General features: G+C 41.0%; 1 protein-coding gene across 1 annotated transcript in view; it reads right to left on the minus strand.

The window, feature by feature from the left end:
* Positions 1-20749, minus strand: part of LOC124615424 (pre-piRNA 3'-exonuclease trimmer-like) — a 203156-nt gene that overhangs the window by 90421 nt on the left and 91986 nt on the right. Inside the window, exons 6-9 of the mRNA XM_047143303.1 lie at positions 14125-14235; positions 7296-7395; positions 7128-7224; positions 652-738 (exon numbers count right to left, since the gene is read on the minus strand). Coding sequence (XP_046999259.1) covers positions 652-738; positions 7128-7224; positions 7296-7395; positions 14125-14235 — 395 coding nt within the window. The remainder of the gene's footprint in view (positions 1-651; positions 739-7127; positions 7225-7295; positions 7396-14124; positions 14236-20749) is intronic.

The raw sequence follows: 20749 nt of genomic DNA on the forward strand, positions 1-20749 counted from the left end.
CAATTGTTTATAAAACTTGTTCAACCTAAAAGAGGGAAGCTCTCATTTTCAAGGAATGTAGAACTATATGGTACTAATCAACAGAAAAAAAATTTAAGGATTGGCATTTTTGAAGGAAAAAAATCCACAGAATATAAAAAAGTTCAGAATACTATAGTAAAAGAACTTTGACAGATATGCCCAAATGGAGGATTTATTTGTAATCATTAAGCAATTACTTATCAAATAAAAAAAATTACAACAAAATATCTAGGACTGTTCCAGAGATACAGCATTTTCGGTTAATCTGTGCATTTAATATCTGATCAGTGAAAGCACATAATACTTCATATTTACAAATATGTGAAACTACTCTTCAAAACAGCACTTTTCCAAGAATTTTGGATAAAGCTGTCAGAAGTGAGATTTTGCAATAGCTGCTAGCATCAGACCTAATTTTAGATGTGGTGCAGTTGTCTCTGTGCCCTTTAAGAAAGGACAGGGCTCATATCTGACTGAAGTTATCACAGAAGAATGCAAGTTCATGTGCATTCTTTCATTCTTTCTCTACCACATCAGGATAAGGTATAGGCATTCCAGTTATTCTTAAATAATACACTTAAGTGCTATATTTTCTATTAAACCAATAGAAACTTTGAAGAGAAAGGTTACCTCATCTTCAGATAGTTTTCTGTTTGTTCTTGTTTCTACATATATCCATTGAGGTCGCCTTGACTCTGGATCAGGACCACTGAGACACTGAAAAATTGAAAGGAGTGTTTGCATTACATCAAACGAATAATATCATCATAACATAAAATGTCTCTGCATGTGTGAGAAATCAAAGCTGAATATTTGTACTTTGAAGCTCCTTAAGAGATAACAGAGCTCAATATTGAATTTCCACAGCATCAGTTAGAAAATAAACACTCACTTTACAAAGAGGTACATACAATTCAGATACGATCTACCATCTTCAACTTTTGTAGCTATGTTGCCCTCAGTTACGTATAATACAGTGTTGACGGAAAGTGTCAGTTTGTTTACTGTTACAAACAAAATAATTCTCCAAGTCAAATTTTACATACCCATTCAATAAAATGGCCACAGATTAGTCTAATGCAATATTCATTTTTTTATATGTATTTACAAGGACAGTAAAACATGAAGAACAACTAGTAATCCAGCAACAACAGCACTTTCCTGGCCTGCACCGACTGCTACCACCAAGCATGCAGTCCACAGCTCATGGTCTACTGGCTAGCGTTGCTGCCTCTGGATCATGGGGTCCCAGGTTCGATTCCCGGCTGGGTTGGGGATTTTCTCTGCCACGGGACTGGGTGTCATCGTCATCGTTGTCATCATCATCATCCTTGACAGTGGCTAGATTGAACTGTGTACAAAACTTTAGGCTGTGTAAAAATTAGGACTTTGTATGAGTGCTGATGACCACACAGTTGAGTGCCCAACAAACCAGTCATCATCATCAAACCAAGTATGCAGCACCACTGGATTGCTGCTTGACCGCTGTTTATTCTTCGTGTTTTTCTGTCCCTCTTAATACATACCGACAAAATGAATGTCGCACTAGACTAATCAAGGACTGCTCTATCGAATGGGCTAGTGAAATTCTTTAAAAATCATTTTGTTTGTAAGGGGAATCAAACCAATGCTTTCCACTGACAATGGGTGTCGCATGAAAGACATGACATGCACTGTTTGTTTGGGATGACTCCGGCTACACAACGCAAAAACGAGATCAAAAATATCTTGTGAAATACCAGAGAAAATTGGCCTGATGACTCTTATAAGAGACACCCTGTATATGCAGTACATGAAAACGATTACATTTACTGATCAACAGCACAAGCAGTTCTGAGCAACCAGATTTTTAACCATGCTGAAACACCCATATTAGTACATGATGTAGTCTCCATGGGCGGCAACGCAGGCGCTGACTCTGGCATCCAGTCAATTGTACACAAGACAAATACCAGACGAGTTAATTCTTGCCCCATCATATCTCTTACATGCTTGATGTGTGGGCAAGCATTATCCCGTTAGAACAACACATCATCTTCATGGTGCAAGAATGGCAAAAGAACAGGTGTAACAACATTCTGCACGTACTGAACACTACTTGGTGTCCCCTCCAGAAACACCAAGGGTGAATGAGAGTTGTAGTTTATTGTACCGCAGTTCATAAGGCCTGGGATGGGTCCAGTGCGTCAGGGATGAATGCACTCTACATGAGAGCACTCACCAGGTCTATGTCATAAGGGCACACGATTATCACTTGTGTGTTAGAAGAATCTGCTTTCACTGCTGAAGACCGTGGCGCACCATTCTATCTTCCAAGTGATAATCGGGCGACACTAGTCGAGCCACCCACATCGATGCTGCAGCATTAGTGGAAGACAGGCTAGAGGTGTGCTTGCCCGTAGTCCATTGCTAATAACCGGTTTGCGACAGTTAATGTTGACACGTCTGGACTCACAAGCCCTCTCATCTGTGCTCTACAATCTGCCACTGCCACCCTTATGATAAAATGATCCTGCCCAGCGTCTGTGTTGTGTGGACATCTGGAACCTCATCTACAAGTGTGAGAATGTTCACATGAGCACTGATACCACCATGAAAAACTGACACAGGACATACTACCTGTGTGACAGTTCTGCGAAAGAACCATTGTGCCACCTGGAAAGTCACAATTTAACACCTTTCAAACTTGCTTAGTTGCCTGTAGGAAGCATGAGTCCATCTCCATGGCATGGTTGCCTGCTTGCCTCACACTTTTGCACCAAACTGAGCATTCCAGCTGTGAGCAATCTCCATAAAAGGATAGGCACAGGTGGCACTCTGATAGCTATGCCACTACACTACCTGTTAGCAGGCAACATTGAAACTGTGATCAGTACATATACTAATCCCAACGTGGCATATGCCATCATTCGAGCATCGTACCAAAACACATATTCACACATTTACACCCACACCTAATCATACCAAAACAAATACCATCTCTCTCTCTCTCTCTCTCTCTCTCTCTCTCTCTCTCTCTCTCACACACACACACACACACACAAACATCTGAAACATAACATCTAAATGTGTTTTCTATTCCTAGGCCTGTGAAGAGTGAAAATGAAATTTTAAATGACAGTTATCCGAAGAAGAATAGCTGTAACAAAGGAACTAGCATATAAAATGTAAATCAACATCCACAAAATCTGTAAGTAGAACTTCACATTACTCAACATCACAGAATAGCAAAAACTGCCAGAACTGTTTACAGCCAACACAGACACAATCCAAAATGCAAACAAAGTAGTACAAATAAAAATATGTAAATATTCCAGGCCAGTGAAAATACCTTGTGAAGGTGAAACATGTATGGCACTAAAAACTAGGTTTAATTCAGCTATGATTCGGCAGTCCCAAAATAACAATTTCCGACATACCACAAAAATCTACCAAACTGCCAATATTTAAAATTAATCTTGAAATTTCAGAAGTGCAATAAATATATACAATTTCTTTTAAAAAGCTGTTCTTTATTTATTTCCATAATCTAGAATTTCCCTGATGTAGCACAGCTACGAGTATGAGGTCGGCAATCTATGTATGCCGCAGCTAGCATATCAAAAGATTTGCAGTACAGTGTGCCAGGCCATCTCATTGCTCACAGACAGTGACAATGCTTCACAAAGCAGGGAGTAAGCCACAGCTCAGCAGGAAGTGCACAGCCTGGAACAGCCTGATTTTCATGATTGTCTAAAGCCCCCTCCCTTTTTTTTAACAAATAGCTTCAGTTCCTATACTGCAACAAACTCTTAGGTCTTAATGAAAAAGCTTTTCACTCTCAGGATTAAGGTTTCTTTCCTTGGGCAGTGAGGGGTAACTAGGGGGACGGGGGTGTTCGTCAGTCTTGTAATTGGTTTACTACAGGACATCTTCACTTTATCACCTGTACCAACCTCTTCATCTCAGAGTAGCACTTGCACCCAGTTTGCTCAGGTATTTACTCCCTACAGCTTTTATCCTCTACAGCACCCTCTAATACTATGTACGTTATTCCCTGATATCTTAAAATGTCTTACTATTCTGTCTCTTGTCATTGTTCTCCATGTTCCTTTCCTCATCAATTCCGGTGTGCTAAATACACATTCTCAGAAATTTCTTTCTCAAATCAAGGTCGATATTTGATACTAGTAGACTTCTTTCAGGCAGGAACGCCCTTTCACCTATTCTAGTCTGCTTGTGTATCCTCTTTGCTTTGTACACCATGTGCTATTTTGCTTCCAAGGTAGAAGAATTACTTCACTTCATTTATTTCTTGGTCACCAATTTTGAGGCTAAGTTGATCATTAATCTCATTTCTGCTATGACTCACTATTTCACTCTTTTTTTTGTTTACCATCGATGTCCTCATTAGACTGTTCATTTCTGTTATTCTTCTTTACTATCACTGAAGATAGCAATGCCACCAGCAGATTTCATTACTGATGTCATTTCACACTGAATTTTAATCCCACTCCTGAACCTTCCTTTTATTTCCATCATTGCTTCTTCAGCATATAGGTTAAACAGTAATGGTGAAAGGTTGGATGCCTTTCTTAGAACATTTTTAATCCAAGCACTTCGTTCTTGGTCTTCTATTCTTATCATTCCTTCTTGGTCTTTATAGATATTGTAAATCACTAGTTATTCCCTGTACCTCTCTCTCTCTCTCTCTCTCTCTCTCTCTCTCTCTCTCTCTCTCTCTCCACACTTTTCCAACACTGACAATTCTTATGAACATGTCTTGATTTTTCTTCAGTCTTGCTTCCATTATCAAGCATATCATCAGAAATCCCTATCTGGTGCCTTTAACTTTCCTAAAGTTAACTTATTGTCACCTAAAAGATACTCATATGTAACTTGGATGCATGAGCTGTAAAGCTGACTGTGCGATACTTTTTGCATTTACCTGCCCTTGATATCTTCGTGTTTTTGTAGACTTTTTTCCAGCATCTGATGGTGTATCTCCAGATGCATAAAATTAGTCTTCCTCCTCTTCCGTTTCTACTACCACGACTATATTCTCCTGTGTATCTTTCTTTTATTTCCTTCCGCACTACAGTGTTCCAATCACCTTTGATTATTAGATTTTTATCTCCTTTAATGTAATGAGTAACGTTTTAAATACCCTCACATATTTTCCCTAGTGCTTCTTCTTCTGCCTTGTTGCATCAGCGTTTATACTTGAACTACTGCAGTTGGCATTATAGTTCAATTCTTTTATCTCGGCGGTTCGCGCATGCCCGCCCAGACGTGGGAGATTGCTGCGTTGCCAGTTGTACGTGCCAAGAGAAGCAGCGCCATAATATAGTTCGCAAACTTACGTTTAGGGGGGAGTGCGCAGTTTATGAAGTAAAGCCAACACGGCCACATTAACCCTTTTGCTGCTACAGAGACGTGCTCGCTGCATTCTGTGCTGTGCGCAATTTTGTCATAATTGCATTGCTCGCCTGTGCAGACACATGGTGTTTCGACTGCTTTGACACACTTTATCATTCGATTTCACAAAAACTATTTGGCCCAAAAATTTGATTTTTACACACCTTCTTGACTGATACCTTATCCCCACAAAAGACTTAATTTTGTTTCGATGTTCAACGCAGTTATTGTGCAGCATTATATGTAGTAAACCATTGCACGAAATTTTGAAGAGTTTGTAGAGATAAAAGTCCATAGCGTATTCAAAAAATTACATTCAAACGAATAAAATTCATAAAGTAAGACACTTCGATATTGTTTTTAAATAAAGAAAATATCAAGCAGCGATCAAGGTTTGAACTCAGAACCTTTCGCTTAGCAGCCATACACTTTAACCATTACGCTAACGCAGCTCATCTCCCGGATGACTTTAAAATGTCACGTAAAATACCGACAAACGCTGTTGGTATGATTATGAATTACTCACGTTTCGTCGAAGTGCAATAGGAGATAAACAATTACCGCTGTTCTTTATTGCAAAAAAGCGGTTAGTGAGAATGATACAAACACCTTTCCTTGGTATCACCTGAATTAGGAGGCTTATTGCTTGTTTGGTTTAATTAATTAACAGAATATGAACAATTGGTAGAAAGAATGCTTTTTCCAAACTTTCTATAAAAGAAAGTATGCTATCAATACATTGCTTTTGTTCAATTACTTTATTTATGACTGAACGTTTCTAAAACTGAAGACACTCGTCCGTGCTCTGCACTGCAGTCGAGCTCTGGCAACGTCGTTCTCTGTTCATTGGCTGACTGCGTTTTGTGACGTCAGATGCGCAGAACGAACCTAAACTCGGCCGCCATCATAAATTACGCGCACTTTAGTTTACTGTATCACTGATTTGTTCAAAGTAACTCACTCTCTGTCCTGCCTTCCTATTCATAACAAACTGTACTCTAGTTGCATCATTTTCTGCTGCTGCAAACTTTACCCTATAACCATCTGAACAGAATTCATCATCATTCCATTACACTTCATGAATCTCATTATATTGCCATGAGCCTTTCTGTTTCCTTTTTCAGATTCCATAGCTTCCCCACCACATTCAGACTACTGATATTCTGCACTCTAACATGTAAAATATTAACCTTTCAGTGGTTTACTCAATCTAACATTTTCCTCGTGGTCACTTCTCCCTTAGTGGACCCCTCCCAGAGATTCAAATAGGAACTAATCAGGAATTTTTTTGTCAATGGAGAGATCATCGTAATTTCTTTTAATTTTTTTTATTTTTGCCCCTTATTATAGACCACGTCCTACGGATACACATTATGTGCCTTCAATGAGGAAGCTTCTGCTGCCTTCTGCATCATCATGTCATTGATCATTGATAAATCTTCCACCTTCAGAGACATTATCTAATCCCAAGGGCAAAAAGGCACCCTGACCGTCTGTCTACTCCTCCATCATCTTTGACACGGACACTGGCAGAATGAATGACTCCAGAGGCTCTCCACCACCACTGACTATGATTTTTTTAAAAAATTCAAGTAGTGGTTGGGATTGAACCTGGGATCCAGAACATTTTGATTACCACCCAATGACAGTAGCTCCAGACCATGGATCATAATGCATGCAGACATATCACCTATGAAAGAAATACTTACTATATGAGATACAGCACAACGGATGACATTAATCTTATTTTTGAAGTCTTCCAGGGATGTAAAATGTTCCACACTTGTTAGTGGTTGCTGTACTATTCTGAAAAAAGAAAAAAAGGATACTAAAACTGATACATAAAAATAACTATATATATTTCAAGTAAGACTTACATTTCAAACTTTCTATTAGCAATAACATGAGCCATTCGAATAAAACAATATCCAGAAACATAGGAATCCCAAGCAGCATCATGAATTTGTTTTGTAACACCTGAAACAATGAAACCACATTAGCCAGAATATTAGAGAGACAGATAGACAGAGATAGAGAGAGAGAGAGAGAGAGAGAGAGAGAGAGAGAGAGAATTCCAAAATTGCTGATAGATACACATAAAAATGAAAAAGAAACTACTCTTAGATTATGGAACTATCATTTCCTTTTTCAGGGAGCAGAAAAGGAAAGGAGCAAGGGAGGGGAAAGAAAAGGTGGGCGCATTGGCAGAGGGCAGAAAACAATGAGGGAGAGGGCAGAAAACAATGAGGGTGAGGGGAAATAAAAAGGGACGAGGTAATATGACAGAGGGGGCAGAAACTGTTTGACAGAGGGTGTGGGGACAGTAGGTTCCCACAGGCTGAGGTTAGGATCATTTCAGGATCAGAGAATGTGTTGTATGGATAACTCCTGTCTGTGCAGTTCACTAAAGCTTTTGGTGGAGGAGAGGATCCAGAAGCTGCCTGTTTTTTCACAGGGTGGTCTGCTTCGCTATACACCAGAGATTGGTGCTAGCCGTACATCCTGGTGGATAGCTTGTTGATACTCATACCAATATAAAAAGCTGTGCTAGGGTTGCAACTGGTTGTATGACATGGTTTCTCTCACAGGATGCCTGGCCTTTGATGATGTAAGATAAGTCTGGGCTGGGTGGGATGATTGGGCAGGTCTTGTACCTGGGTCTTCCACCAGATATGATCCTTGTGAGAGGGGATTGGGATTGGGAGTGGCATAGGGATGGACTACAAAGTTGTGGAGATTGTGGGGGGGTGAAATTACACTTCTTTAAGAGTGGTGGAAAGAACATTGGATAGAATGTCCCTCATTTCAGGACTTCATGATAAATGAGCATGATGATGAATAAGCCCTGATGAAAGATGTGGTTCAGTTCTTCCAGTCAGGGATGGTATTGTGTGACAAAGGGAGCAATCTTTTGCAGATGGCTTTTAGGGGTGATGGGAGGATTGGGAGTGTGTGGGGAAATGGCAGGGTGTCATTGTGGTGAAGAGAGAAATGAATTGAGGGAGTAAAAAACTGCACACAACCACCTTCTACATGCTCCTCAAAATTCACAAACCCAACAAACCTGGATATGCCCCATTGTAGCTGGTCATTGTGCCCCTACTGAAAGGATTTCAGACTTCACTGACCAATGCCTCCAACCAATTGCCTGTAATCTAGACTCCCACATCAAAGATACCAACCACTACCTTCAACTCTCCACCATCCCCACCCTTTACCCCCTGATTCCCTACTGGTCACTGTTGATGCCACTTCATATACACTGACATCTCTTATGCCAATGGTCTTGCTGCAATTGAACACTACCTTTCCCAGTATCCTTCAGACTCTGAACCCATTACCTCATTCCTCACACAACTGACTAACTTTATCCTAACATGTAACTAATTCTCATCTGAAAGGAAGGTATACAAACAAATCTACAACACAGCCATAGGCACAGTATGGCACCCTCCTACACTAATGTTTATGGGCCATCTAGAGGAAAGCTTCCTAGCTAACCAAAACCCCAAACACCTGGTCAGGTTCAGGTTCAGGTTCACTGATGATATTTTCATGACTGAGACTCATGGATAAGACACTGTCCTCATTCCTTCGCCACCTCAACAGCTTCTCTCCCACATCTGCTTCAACTTGTCCTCCTCAACGCAGCATGCCACCTTCCTGCCTTCCTGGATGTTGACCTCCTCCACTCTGATGGCTCCAACTGCACCTCTGCCCACATTAAACCCACCAACCACCAACAGTACTTGCATTTTGACAGCCGTCTTCTATTCCACACCAAAAATCCTTCTCGTACAGACTGGGCTCCTAGGGAGGCCTATCTTCTGTGACAAGAACTCCCGTTACCAGTATGCTGAAAGTCTTACCAAGGCATTCACAGACAGGCACTATCCCCTGGACCTAGTCCACAAACAGATTTCCAGTGCCATTACCCCACTCCTGCCAATTCTTCCACCACCCCTAAGAGCCAGCTAGAAAGGAGTGGTCCATTCATCACCGAATAGCACCCCTGACTGGACCAACTGAACCACATCCTTTGTCAGGGCTTTGATTATTTATCATCAAGCCCTGAAATAAGAGACATCCTACCCAGGATCCTCACCAATCCTCCTGAAGTGATGTTCTGTCACCCACTGAATCTCCACAACATCCTAGTCCATCCTTATACCACTCCCAATCCCAACCCCTGTCACAGGGATCATATCCCTGTGGAAGACCCAGATGGAAGACCTGCTCAATCGACCCACCTAGCACTTCCTATTCCAGTCCTGTCACAGGCTTATCCTACAACCCATCAGAGGCTGGGCCATTCATATCTTCCCTCCCAATGCTGCCTGTGGTAGTCTCATCAGGCTGCCATCTAGTCCCTGCACAGTCCCCACACAGTGCTCTTCTACACTCCCCAGACAGCACTCTTCTCTCCTCCCACCCATATCCTGCTATTACTTCCCCTTCCCCGCCCCCTTCCAGATTCCTATTTGCATGACAGTCACATTCTGGTTGGAGATGACAGTGGTAGCAGTCATGTGCATTAGGTGTGTGTGTGTGTGTGTGTGTGTGTGTGTGTGTGTGTGTGTGTGTGTGTGTGTGTTCTTTGCTGAAAAAAAAGCTCCGGCTGAAAGCTCAATGGGTATACTCCAACCTGGTGTTCCCATTGATGATATAGTTTGAAAAGGATGTTACAGGGGTTCGGAGGCTGATGGAAGGTTACAACAGGTGGTGTGGCCAGGGTATCATGGAAAAAGCATCTCATTTCAGGGCTTATTTGAGAAAGACTGCAGTCAGAGCAAAAGTATATCACAATGATTGAAGAGAGACAGCTATACTGCCGCAAGTTCCACTGAAAGCAGTGTGGAGTAGTGGTTACCATCGCTTGCTGGCATGTCTCAGGCCGCCAGTTCATATCCGTTCACCAGTAAATATTTATTACTTAGTGTGAGTAGTGATTACCATCGCTTGCTGGCATGTTGCAGGCCACCAGTTCATATACGTTCACCGGTAAATATTTATTACTTAGTGTTTATCATTCCAAGAAGGTCCCCAAAATCTCTTACAATTGTAATGTTTACATATTTTGGAATATTCAATGTTTGTATAAACAGCAGGGCTCTCCAACCATGAGACAGTTCTATTCTGTCAATATGCTGGTGTTCATAGTAAATGTTCATCCAGTGGTAAGTGTTGTACTTGACTGACAAGCTTGCTTTTGGATTATGACTCAATTGTGGTTACAATGTGGCAGTATATGTAAGCAAAACTATTGTGTATCTACTAATACTACTGACCCCCCTCATGAACCATGGACCTTGCCGTTGTTGGGGAGGCTTGCATACCTCAACGACACAGATAGCCGTACCGTAGGTGCAACCACAACGGAGGGGTATCTGTTGAGAGGCCAGACAAACGTGTGGTTCCTGAGGAGGGGCAGTAGCCTTTTCAGTAGTTGCAGGGGCAACAGTCTGGATGATTGACTGATCCGGCCTTGTAACACTAACCAAAATGGCCTTGCTGTTCTGGTACTGCGAACGGCTGAAAGCAAGGGGAAACTACAGCCATAATTTTTCCCGAGGGCATGCAGCTTTACTGTATGATTAAATGATGATGGCGTCCTCTTGGGTAAAATATTCCAGAGGTAAAATAGTCCCCCATTCAGATCTCCAGGCGGGGACTACTCAGGAGGACATCGTTATCAGGAGAAAGAATACTGGTGTTCTACGGATCGGAGCGTGGAATGTCAGATCCCTTAATTGGGCAGGTAGGTTAGAAAATTTAAAAAGGGAAATGGATAGGTTAAAGTTAGATATAGTGGGAATTAGTGAAGTTCGGTGACAGGAGGAACAAAGCTTTCGGTCAGGTGAATACAGGGTCATAAATACAAAATCAAATAGGGGTAATGCAGGGGTAGGTTTAATAATGAATAAAAAAGTAGGAGTACGGGTAAGCTACCACAAACAGCATAGTGAACGCATTATTGTGGCCAAGATAGACACGAAGCCTACATCTACTACAGTAGTACAAGTTTATATGCCAACTAGCTCTGCAGGTGACGAAGAAATTGATGAAATGTATGAGGAGATAAAAGAAATTATTCAGGTAGTGAAGGGAGACGAAAATTTAATAGTCATGGGTGACTGGAATTCAAGAGTAGGAAAAGGGAGAGAAGGAAACATACTAGGTGAATATGGATTGGGGCTAAGAAATGAAAGAGGAAGCCGCCTGGTAGAATTTTGCGCGGAGCATAAATTAATCATAGCTAACACTTGGTTCAAGAATCATGAAAGAAGGTTGTATACATGGAAGAACCCTGGAGATACTAAAAGGTATCAGATAGACTATAAAGTGGTAAGACAGAGATTTAGGAACCAGGTTTTAAATTGTAAGCATTTCCAGGGGCAGATGTGGACTCTGACCACAATCTACTGGTTATGAACTGTAGATTAAAACTGAAGAAACTGCAAAAAGGTGGGAATTTAAGGAGATGAGACCTGGATAAACTGAAAGAACCAGAGGTTGTACAGAGTTTCAGGGAGAGTATAAGGGAACAATTGACAGGAATAGGGGAAAGAAATACAGTAGAAGAAGAATGGGTAGCTTTGAGGTATGAAATAGTGAAGGCAGCAGAGGGTTCAAATAGGTAAAAAGACGAGGGCTAGTAGAAACCCTTGGGTAATAGAAGAAATATTGAATTTAATCGATGAAAGGAGAAAATATAAAAATGCAGTACATGATATCAACAGGAAGTGTAAAATGGCTAAGCAGGCATGGCTAGAGGACAAATGTAAGGATGTAGAGGCTTATCTCGCCAGGGGTAAGATAGATACTGCCTACAGAAAAATTAAAGAGACCTTTGGAGGAAAGAGAACCACTTGTATGAATATCAAGAGCTCAGGTGGAAACCCAGTTCTAAGCAAAGAAGGGAAAGCAGAAAGGTGGAAGGAGTATATAGAGGGACTATACAAGGGTGATGTACTTGAGGGCAATGTTATAGAAAGGGAAGAGGATGTAGATGAAGATGAAACTGGAGATACGATACTGCGTGAAGAGTTTGATAGAGCACTGAGAGACCTAAGTCGAAACAAGGCCCCGGGAGTAGACAACATTCCATTAGAACTACTGACAGCCTTGGGAGAGCCAGTCCTGAAAAAACTCTACCATCTGGTGAGCAAGATGTATGAGACAGGAGAAATACCCTCAGACTTCAAGATGAATATAATAATTCCAATCCCAAGGAAAGCAAGTGTTGACGGACGTGAAAATTACCGAACTATCAGTTTAATAAACCACAGTCACAAAGTACTAACACAAATTCTTTACAGACGAATGGAAAATCTGATAGAAGCCGACCTCGGGGAAGATCAGTTTGGATTCCGTAGAAATGTTGGAACATGTGAGGCAATACTGACCCTCAGACTTATCTTAGAAAATAGATTAAGGAAAGGCAAACCTACGTTTCTAGCATTTGTAGACTTGGAGAAAGCTTTTGACAATGTTGACTGGAATACTCTCTTTCAAATTCTAAAGGTGGCAGGGGTAAAATACAGGGAGCAAAAGGCTATTTACAATTTGTACAGAAACCAGATGGCAGTTATAAGAGTCGAGGGGCATGAGAGGGAAGTAGTAGTTGAGACGGGAGTGAGACATGGTTGTAGCCTATCTCCGATGTTATTCAATCTGTGTACTGAGCAAGCAGTAAAGGAAACCAAAGAAACATTCGGAGTAGGAATTAAAATCCATGGAGAAGAAATAAAAACTTTGAAGTTTGCTGATGACACTGTAATTCTGTCAGAGACAGCAAAGGATCTGGAAGGGCAGTTGAATGGAATGGACAGTGTCTTGAAAGGAGGATATACGATGAACATCAACAAAAGAAAAATAAGGATAATGGAACATAGTCGAATTAAATCAGGTGATTCTGGGGGAATTAGATTAGGAAATGAGACGCTTAAAGCAGTAAATGAGTTTTGCTATTTGGGGAGCAAAATAACTGATGATGGTTGAAGTAGAGAGGATATAAAATGTAGACTGGCAATGGCAAGGAAAGCGTTTCCGAAGAAGAAAAATTTGTTAACATCGAGTATAGATTTAAATGTCAGGAAGTCGTTTCTGAAAGTATTTGTATGGAGTGTAGCCATGTACGAAAGTGAAACTTGGACAATAAATAGTTTAGACAAGAAGAGAATAGAAGCTTTCGAAATGTGGTGCTACAGAAGAATGCTGAAGATTAGATGGGTAGATCACATAACTGATGAGGAGGTATTGAATAGAATTGGGGAGAAGAGGAGCTTGTGGCACAACTTGACTAGAAGAAGGGATCGGTTGGTAGGACATGTTCTGAGACATTGAGGGATCACGAATTTAGTATTGTAGGGCAGGGTGGAGGGTAAAAATCGTAGAGGGAGACCAAGAGATGAATACACTAGGCAGATACTTTTAATCAGTATCCTTGGACAATGTTTCCCACATATGTACACCCTGTTGTCCCTATTGGTAACACCAATAAGAATAAATAAAAATATCAAGGAAACATGTTCCAAAAGCAAAAATGGGAAAGGACTGCACATTTAAGAAGACCAAGTATCCTTAAAGGAACGTGGAAAACACAAAATACCCGATTTGTCACCTTCAAAAATATGTAGCATATTTGATGTGAAAAAAATAACTTATACAAATCCACGGCAGGCAATACTTCATGGTTACACTTACCATCATCACCAAACTCTGTTTCTACAGTTGGAGTATACGCTCCTAGCACAGAGCCTCTCCCTTCCTCAAAAAATGCGTACAAGTCGGAAAGTATTGTTGAGGGCAGAACATCTGTAACAAAGGATACATACAAATTTCACAGTAAATAGAGGTAACAGTAATAGTAATAGACAAACCCGTGACACAACCCATTTTGAATTTACAGACAGTCATCACCCATCAAAATGGTAAGCTGAACTGTATCTAGGTTTTCTTCAATTAGTGAATACATAGAGTTTCTCAAACAGCAGGAACAATAAGATTATCACTGTGTTCTTCTACATCTACAGCAAGTCCATACAGCACAAACGACTGAAAAGTGCATGGGAACGACTATTTCCCATTGTATCAGTATTTGGGTTCTCCCTCCCTCCCTCCCTCCCTCCCTCCCTCCCTCCCTCCCTCCCCTCCCCCCCCCCCCCCCCACTCCATTCACATGTGGAACATGGCAAAAATGACAGCTTTAACATCTCTGTTTGCGCTATGATCAGACTAATCTCCTCTTCGCAACCTCAAGAAGCAAAAAATAGCATGTTGTCGTATTTTCCTAGATTCCTTACTTATGGATGAATCTTGAAAATTTATAAGCAAGCTTTCATGGGATGGTTTGAGGGATAATTTGCGTCTGCCTTAAAGTGTTTGTTAAATCAGTTATCTCCACAATGCTCACCCATGAGTCATACAAACCTGTTACCATTTATGCTGCACTTCATTGTATGCAATACATATTCTGTGATAGTCTATCTGGTATGGATCCCATACATATGCCCGATATTCTGATATGGGTCTCCACATATTTATGGTAAACTTCCCTGACATTACTGGCGGCATCAATACAGAGGCAGGGATTAGTGATTATGATATCAAAGCAATGATCATTATTAAGGTTAATAGATCCATTAAGAAGGCTAGGACAGTATTTTGGCCAAAAAGTGCAGATAATCAGTTGCTAGCACCCGCACTTATAAAACGAATGGACACAATTTAGTTCCAGCATGACAGACATAGAGGAATTATGAGCAAAGTTCAAACGGATTGTAAACTGCGCTCTGGAGAAGTATGTGCCACGTAAGTGCATTAATAATGGGAAAGACCCACCATAGCTTAATAACAAAATTCAAAAACTGCTGAAGAAGCAGAGACTGTTGCATACTCAGTTCAAAAATGAGCGCGCAAGTGACAAAAGGCAAAAGCTACTAAAAATTCAGGCATCTGTAAAAATAATGATGCACAAAGCGTACGAAAACTACCACCACCGTAGCTTAGCCAAAGATCTTGGCAAAAACCTGATAAAATTCTGGACCTATGTAAAATCACTACCCAACAGAAAACAACAAAAGAAAAAACAAAGTTTTAAATCTTGTGGTTAAGAAATCATTTGCACAGGAGGACTGTACAAACATACTGTTGTTTCACTGTTGTACAGACTCCCATATGAAGGACATAGTAATAAGCATTGCTAGTATAGAGAAGGAAGTGGAAGAGTTGAAAACAGGTAAGTCATCAGGTGCAGATGAATTCACAGTTTGGTTTTACACAGAGTATTCTACAGCGTTTTTCCCTTACGTAGCTTGCATTCATCACATGTCTCTCCCTCAGGGCAAAGTCCCAAGCCACTGGAAAAAAGTGCAGGCGACTCCTGTATATAACAAGGGCAAAAGAAGAATTACAGACCACTAATCATTAACATTGGTTCGCTACAGAATTCTTGAACATATACTCAGTTTGAATACAATGTATAAATCAGTGTCAATTTAGTAAGCACTGTCCATGTGAAACCCGGCTTGCCCTTATCTTAAATAATATCCTGTGAACCATGGACAAAGGGCAACATGTAGATCTCATTTGCCAAGACTTCCAGAAAGTGTATGACATGGTGCCCCACTGCAGATTGTTGATGACATTGGGCACAGAGACCAAATTTCCATATATGTGAGTGACTCAAAGAGTTCTTAAGTAATAGAACCCAGTAGTGTGTCCTCGATGGTGGGTGTTAATCAGACAAGCATATCATCAGGAGTGCCTCAAGGAAGTGTTACAGGACCACTCTTATTCTCTATATGCATAAATGAGCTTACAGACAGGTTAAGTAGCAATCTGTGACTCTTTGCAGATGACTCTGTGGTGTAGAAGAAGGTGTTGTCATTGAGTGACATCCTCCGGGTCGGACTGAAGGAAGACATTAAAGTAATTCTGAGACGGGTTGCTAGATTTGTAACCACTGAGTTTGATCAACACACAAGTATTATGAAGAGGCTTTGTGAACTCAAATTATGAAGAGGCTTTGTGAACTCAAAGGGCAATCCCTGGAGGGAAGATGATGATCTTTTTGTGGAATAGTACTGAGAAAATTTACAGAACTGGCATTTGAAGCTGAGTGCAGAATGATCCTACTGCCACTAACGTATATTTTGCTTAAGGATCACGAAGATGAGACAAGTTAGGGCTAGTACAGTGGCATACAGATAGCCATTTTTCTCTCAGTATTTTTGTGAGTAGAACAGGAGAGGAAATGGCTAGTGGTGGTGCTAGGTACCCTCCATCGAGCACTGTATGGTGGCTTGTGGAGTGCAGATATAGATATAGATGTACACAGTCTCTTTTGTAGACTCACTATATTTTCCTAGTGCCCTACTGATGAACTGAAGTTTGCCACCAGCTTCACCTACGAATAAGACTATGTAAGCATTCCATTTCATATCTCTACAAAATGCTACACCCAAATGCTTGTATGATGTTATTGATTCCTATTGTGACTCACTAATATTGTTGTCATAGAATACTACGTTTTCACATTTTAATAAAGTCCATAATTTTACATTTCTGAGTATTTAAGTCAAGCTGCTAATCTCTGCACCACTTTGAACTCTAATTGATACCAGACTGAATATTTGTCCAGTTTCTTTCAGCCAGTACTTTATAACAGGTAACTGCATCATCTGTGAAAAGTCTGAGGTTATAATTAATATTGTCTGCAAGGTCTTTAACATCCAATATGAACAGGACACACTGCAGCTCATGGTCTTGCAGTATCGTTTTCGCTTCCCGAGCATGGGGTCGCAGGTTCGATTCCTAGCGGGTAAGGGATTTTCACCTGCCCCGAGATGACTGGGTGTTGTGTCGTCTTCTTCATCATCATCATCATCATTCATCCCCACTACAGTTGGAAGAAGGCAACAGCAAACCACCTCCCTTAGGACCTTGCATATGGCGGTGCAGGTCTCCCGCATCGTTCCCCCTATGCTCTGCCAAAAAGTATGGGACTTCATTTCCATTTCCATGAACAGAATGGGTCCCAACACACTTCACTGGGGCATGCATGAAGTTACTTCTGCATCTGCTGGTCCAAGATAACATGCTGCTTCCTCCCTACCAAGATATCCTAAATGCAATGATAAATTTTGCTTGATACCTCAATACAACTGTACATTCATAATAAGCACGGACCTGAAAATGTTGCATCTATTTTTTCCAAAATTCGCAGCTTTCTTTGATGAAATATGAATCGGTGATGTTTTTGTTTATAAATGATTAGAGGTGCAAATTCGAAAGGTTATCACACTATGTATCTGAACTGCTTTCAAATTTACTGGGGAAAAAATATTGTTGATTTGAGAGCTTTTTGATTGGCATGGTCACTTCTGCAAAATATTCAATGCTTTTTTTCCAAAATGCTCTTTGATTGGTTTCTTCTTTTGACTCTATTTAGGCTTTCAATAAATGATTGTTTCTGTTGAGAAGCAGCATCTGATTTAAGACATTTCTCAACCTTTTTTTTTTTTTTTTTTTTTTTTTTTTTATTTGCCACCCAATTGAAACATCACAGATCTGTAGAGGATTGATTTTGACCTTCCATGTGCACTCATAGCCATGCAATCCATACCTGACAATGCTACATAAGGAACCAACAATACACTTAGCATTGAATTAGAGCCAAAAATAACGCTATTTGTATGTGAGGGGACGAATTTCAGCATAGTCAAAACAGGTTTTGTTTCCCAGCTGCACTGTAGCGCAGAGTACATATACCATAAACTGGCCATCCACAAGTATAAACAAGCTAGAATTTTAACTACCAATGGAGAGAGGAGCAGTGTTGGGAAACAAGCTCTCTTGTAGTGCAGCCAGCCTACTTGAATGTTCTTTTTTTCTGTGAAAGCAGAACCTGACACATGGTCATCGGGATCGCAGACCCCTTCCATTGTTTTTATGGTCGTGATCAACTTCTGCAATGGATCAGGATTAGTTTCTACACTAATTTTAGAATAAGAAGGGGAAAAAAACAACAAGCAATGCACCATGCAAATCATTAAGTAATAGCAACTATGCAACTGCCTGCTCATACTAGCAGTGTCACAAACAATGCAACAATAGTTCAAAACGCTTGCCACCTAATAAAATCTTTGAATGATTAAATATCACCAATTGGGATCTTCTGTGACTTATCAAAGGCATTTGATTGTGTCAGTCATAATATTCTAATAGAGAAGTTAATGTTTTATACTGAATGCGTACTTCAGCCAAATGTCTGGTTTAGTTCTTATTTAAGAAACAGGATAAAGAAAATTATTACCTTAGGCTACTCGAGCCTGTGTGGGGTTGCTAGTCCCCCATCAGGTGCCTCCCCAGGTGGCAGATAGGGGAACATTCAACAGATATGTCGGGTATCAGGAAATAAAATACCCAGGGTGGACTGGAACTAGCGTGGCTGGGACAAGTCACTGAGCCATAGACAAGGCAATGTTCCTAGGGCTAGACCCCCAAATACAAGGTCTCTGGTCCTCCAGGTTGAGGGTTGTACCGAGGGCTACCTCCCCTCTCATGGAAAACAAGATCTGGTCAGGATACTCTACACGAGCCTCAGAAACAGGACTGTCTTAACTGGAACAGAACTCGGAAACAAAAACCAGACTTAAGATATGGAACATGGAATGTAAGAAGTTTGTTCAGGCTGGGAACCATGCAAACTCTAGCCAGCTAACTGGAAAAATACACACTACAAACTGTAGCACTGCAGGATATCAGATGGCCACAAACAGGGTCTGTAAGAACAAGTACAGGAAGTATTCTACATGGAGATTGTGGTGACCACCGAGAATTTGGAACAGGCTTTTATGTTAGTAGCACAGTGCTAAGCTTGGTAAAAGAATTCAAATCCATAAATAACAGAATTTCATATATAACAATTTGTGGACAAGGCATAGATGTGACCTTTCTTAATGCACGTGCTCCTTGGGAAGACAAAGATGAACTCACAAAAGAAGAATTCTACAGTCAACTGAATCTCGCATATGACTCGCTGCCAAACCATAGTATCAAAATAATACTTGGGGATTTCAATGCTAAGGTAGGACGAGAGACAACTTAAGCCATTTGATTACATCCGCTAAAGATCACAACTCATGCATACCTACAACCATGTTCCCCCATAAAAATATTCATAAGGGGACATGGATATAACCTGATGGCCAAAATGTGAACCAGATAGATCATACATGTATTCAAAATCATTTTGCAAATTGCATCAAGGACACCAGGTCATACAGAGGAGCAGACTGCGACACTGATCATTTCCTAGTAATAGCTAAAATGACAGTAAACTTTAAGGAAGTCACAAAGACAATGACCAAAAGGGTAATCTATAATGTAAATATGTTAAAGGAGCCAGGAAGAAAGGAACAGTTTGTGACAGAATTAGCTGGGAAGATATCAGATGTGGAGGAAATTGAGTCTGGTCACAATAATACAACTGAAGACTGCAGAAAAATCAAAACCACCCTGAATGAAGCAGCCACAAAAGTTTTTGAAAAATGGAAAAAACCTAACCGGGTATGGTTCAGCCACCTTTCCACAGGTCAACACCTTGATGAAGCACTGTCCGTGCAGGTGGAGAGGCTTGCGTATTCGCGTGAAGCTGAGGGCTATGTCGAAGGTAGGGGACCTGCTGCCGGAAAGGCTTCAGCTGATGGATCAAACTAAGAGAGTCTCACAACGTCCCATCTTCCCTATCCACTCCTAGTCCTACCCAACTCCCTGACCCAACCCAAGGTGTGATGTGATCCTTGTCGAGGGGTGCATGGCACATGGGAAGATGTGTCACACACGGAGCATCAGTGATACCGGGCGACCTCCCCGAGTAAGATGCCTTATACCGCGTGGGGTATTCATAGTGTGAACCTTATAGATCCCTAAATCTCGTGGGATCAATATGGACACAACTAAATAAAACAAAGAAAAACAAACTGAGGGGCAAATTGAGACCTCAGATATCCAAACATCGGGGTGAGTACAGATGGAAGGCACTCCCACTACTGAATCAAGGTCTAGACCTGAGCCACAAGTGGGAACTGTAACCAAGAAGCTAGACCAGATTAAGATCAAAGGCTCGTCTGAGGCCCAGAGGAGGAAACTATTCAGGGAACAGAGGAAAAAGGAAGGGAAAGAATGGCTTCCTAAAGACAAGTGGAGGGAACTAAATGGACTTGAATCTAAGACCCCCAGGAAGAAACTGTTTCAGGTTGAAGGGGATATGCAGACCCCCACTATGTCACATACATGTAGCAAGCAGATAAGAGAGGAATCAAAG

This window comes from Schistocerca americana, chromosome 1 (genome assembly GCF_021461395.2).
Source record: "Schistocerca americana isolate TAMUIC-IGC-003095 chromosome 1, iqSchAmer2.1, whole genome shotgun sequence".
NCBI lineage: Eukaryota > Metazoa > Arthropoda > Insecta > Orthoptera > Acrididae > Schistocerca > Schistocerca americana.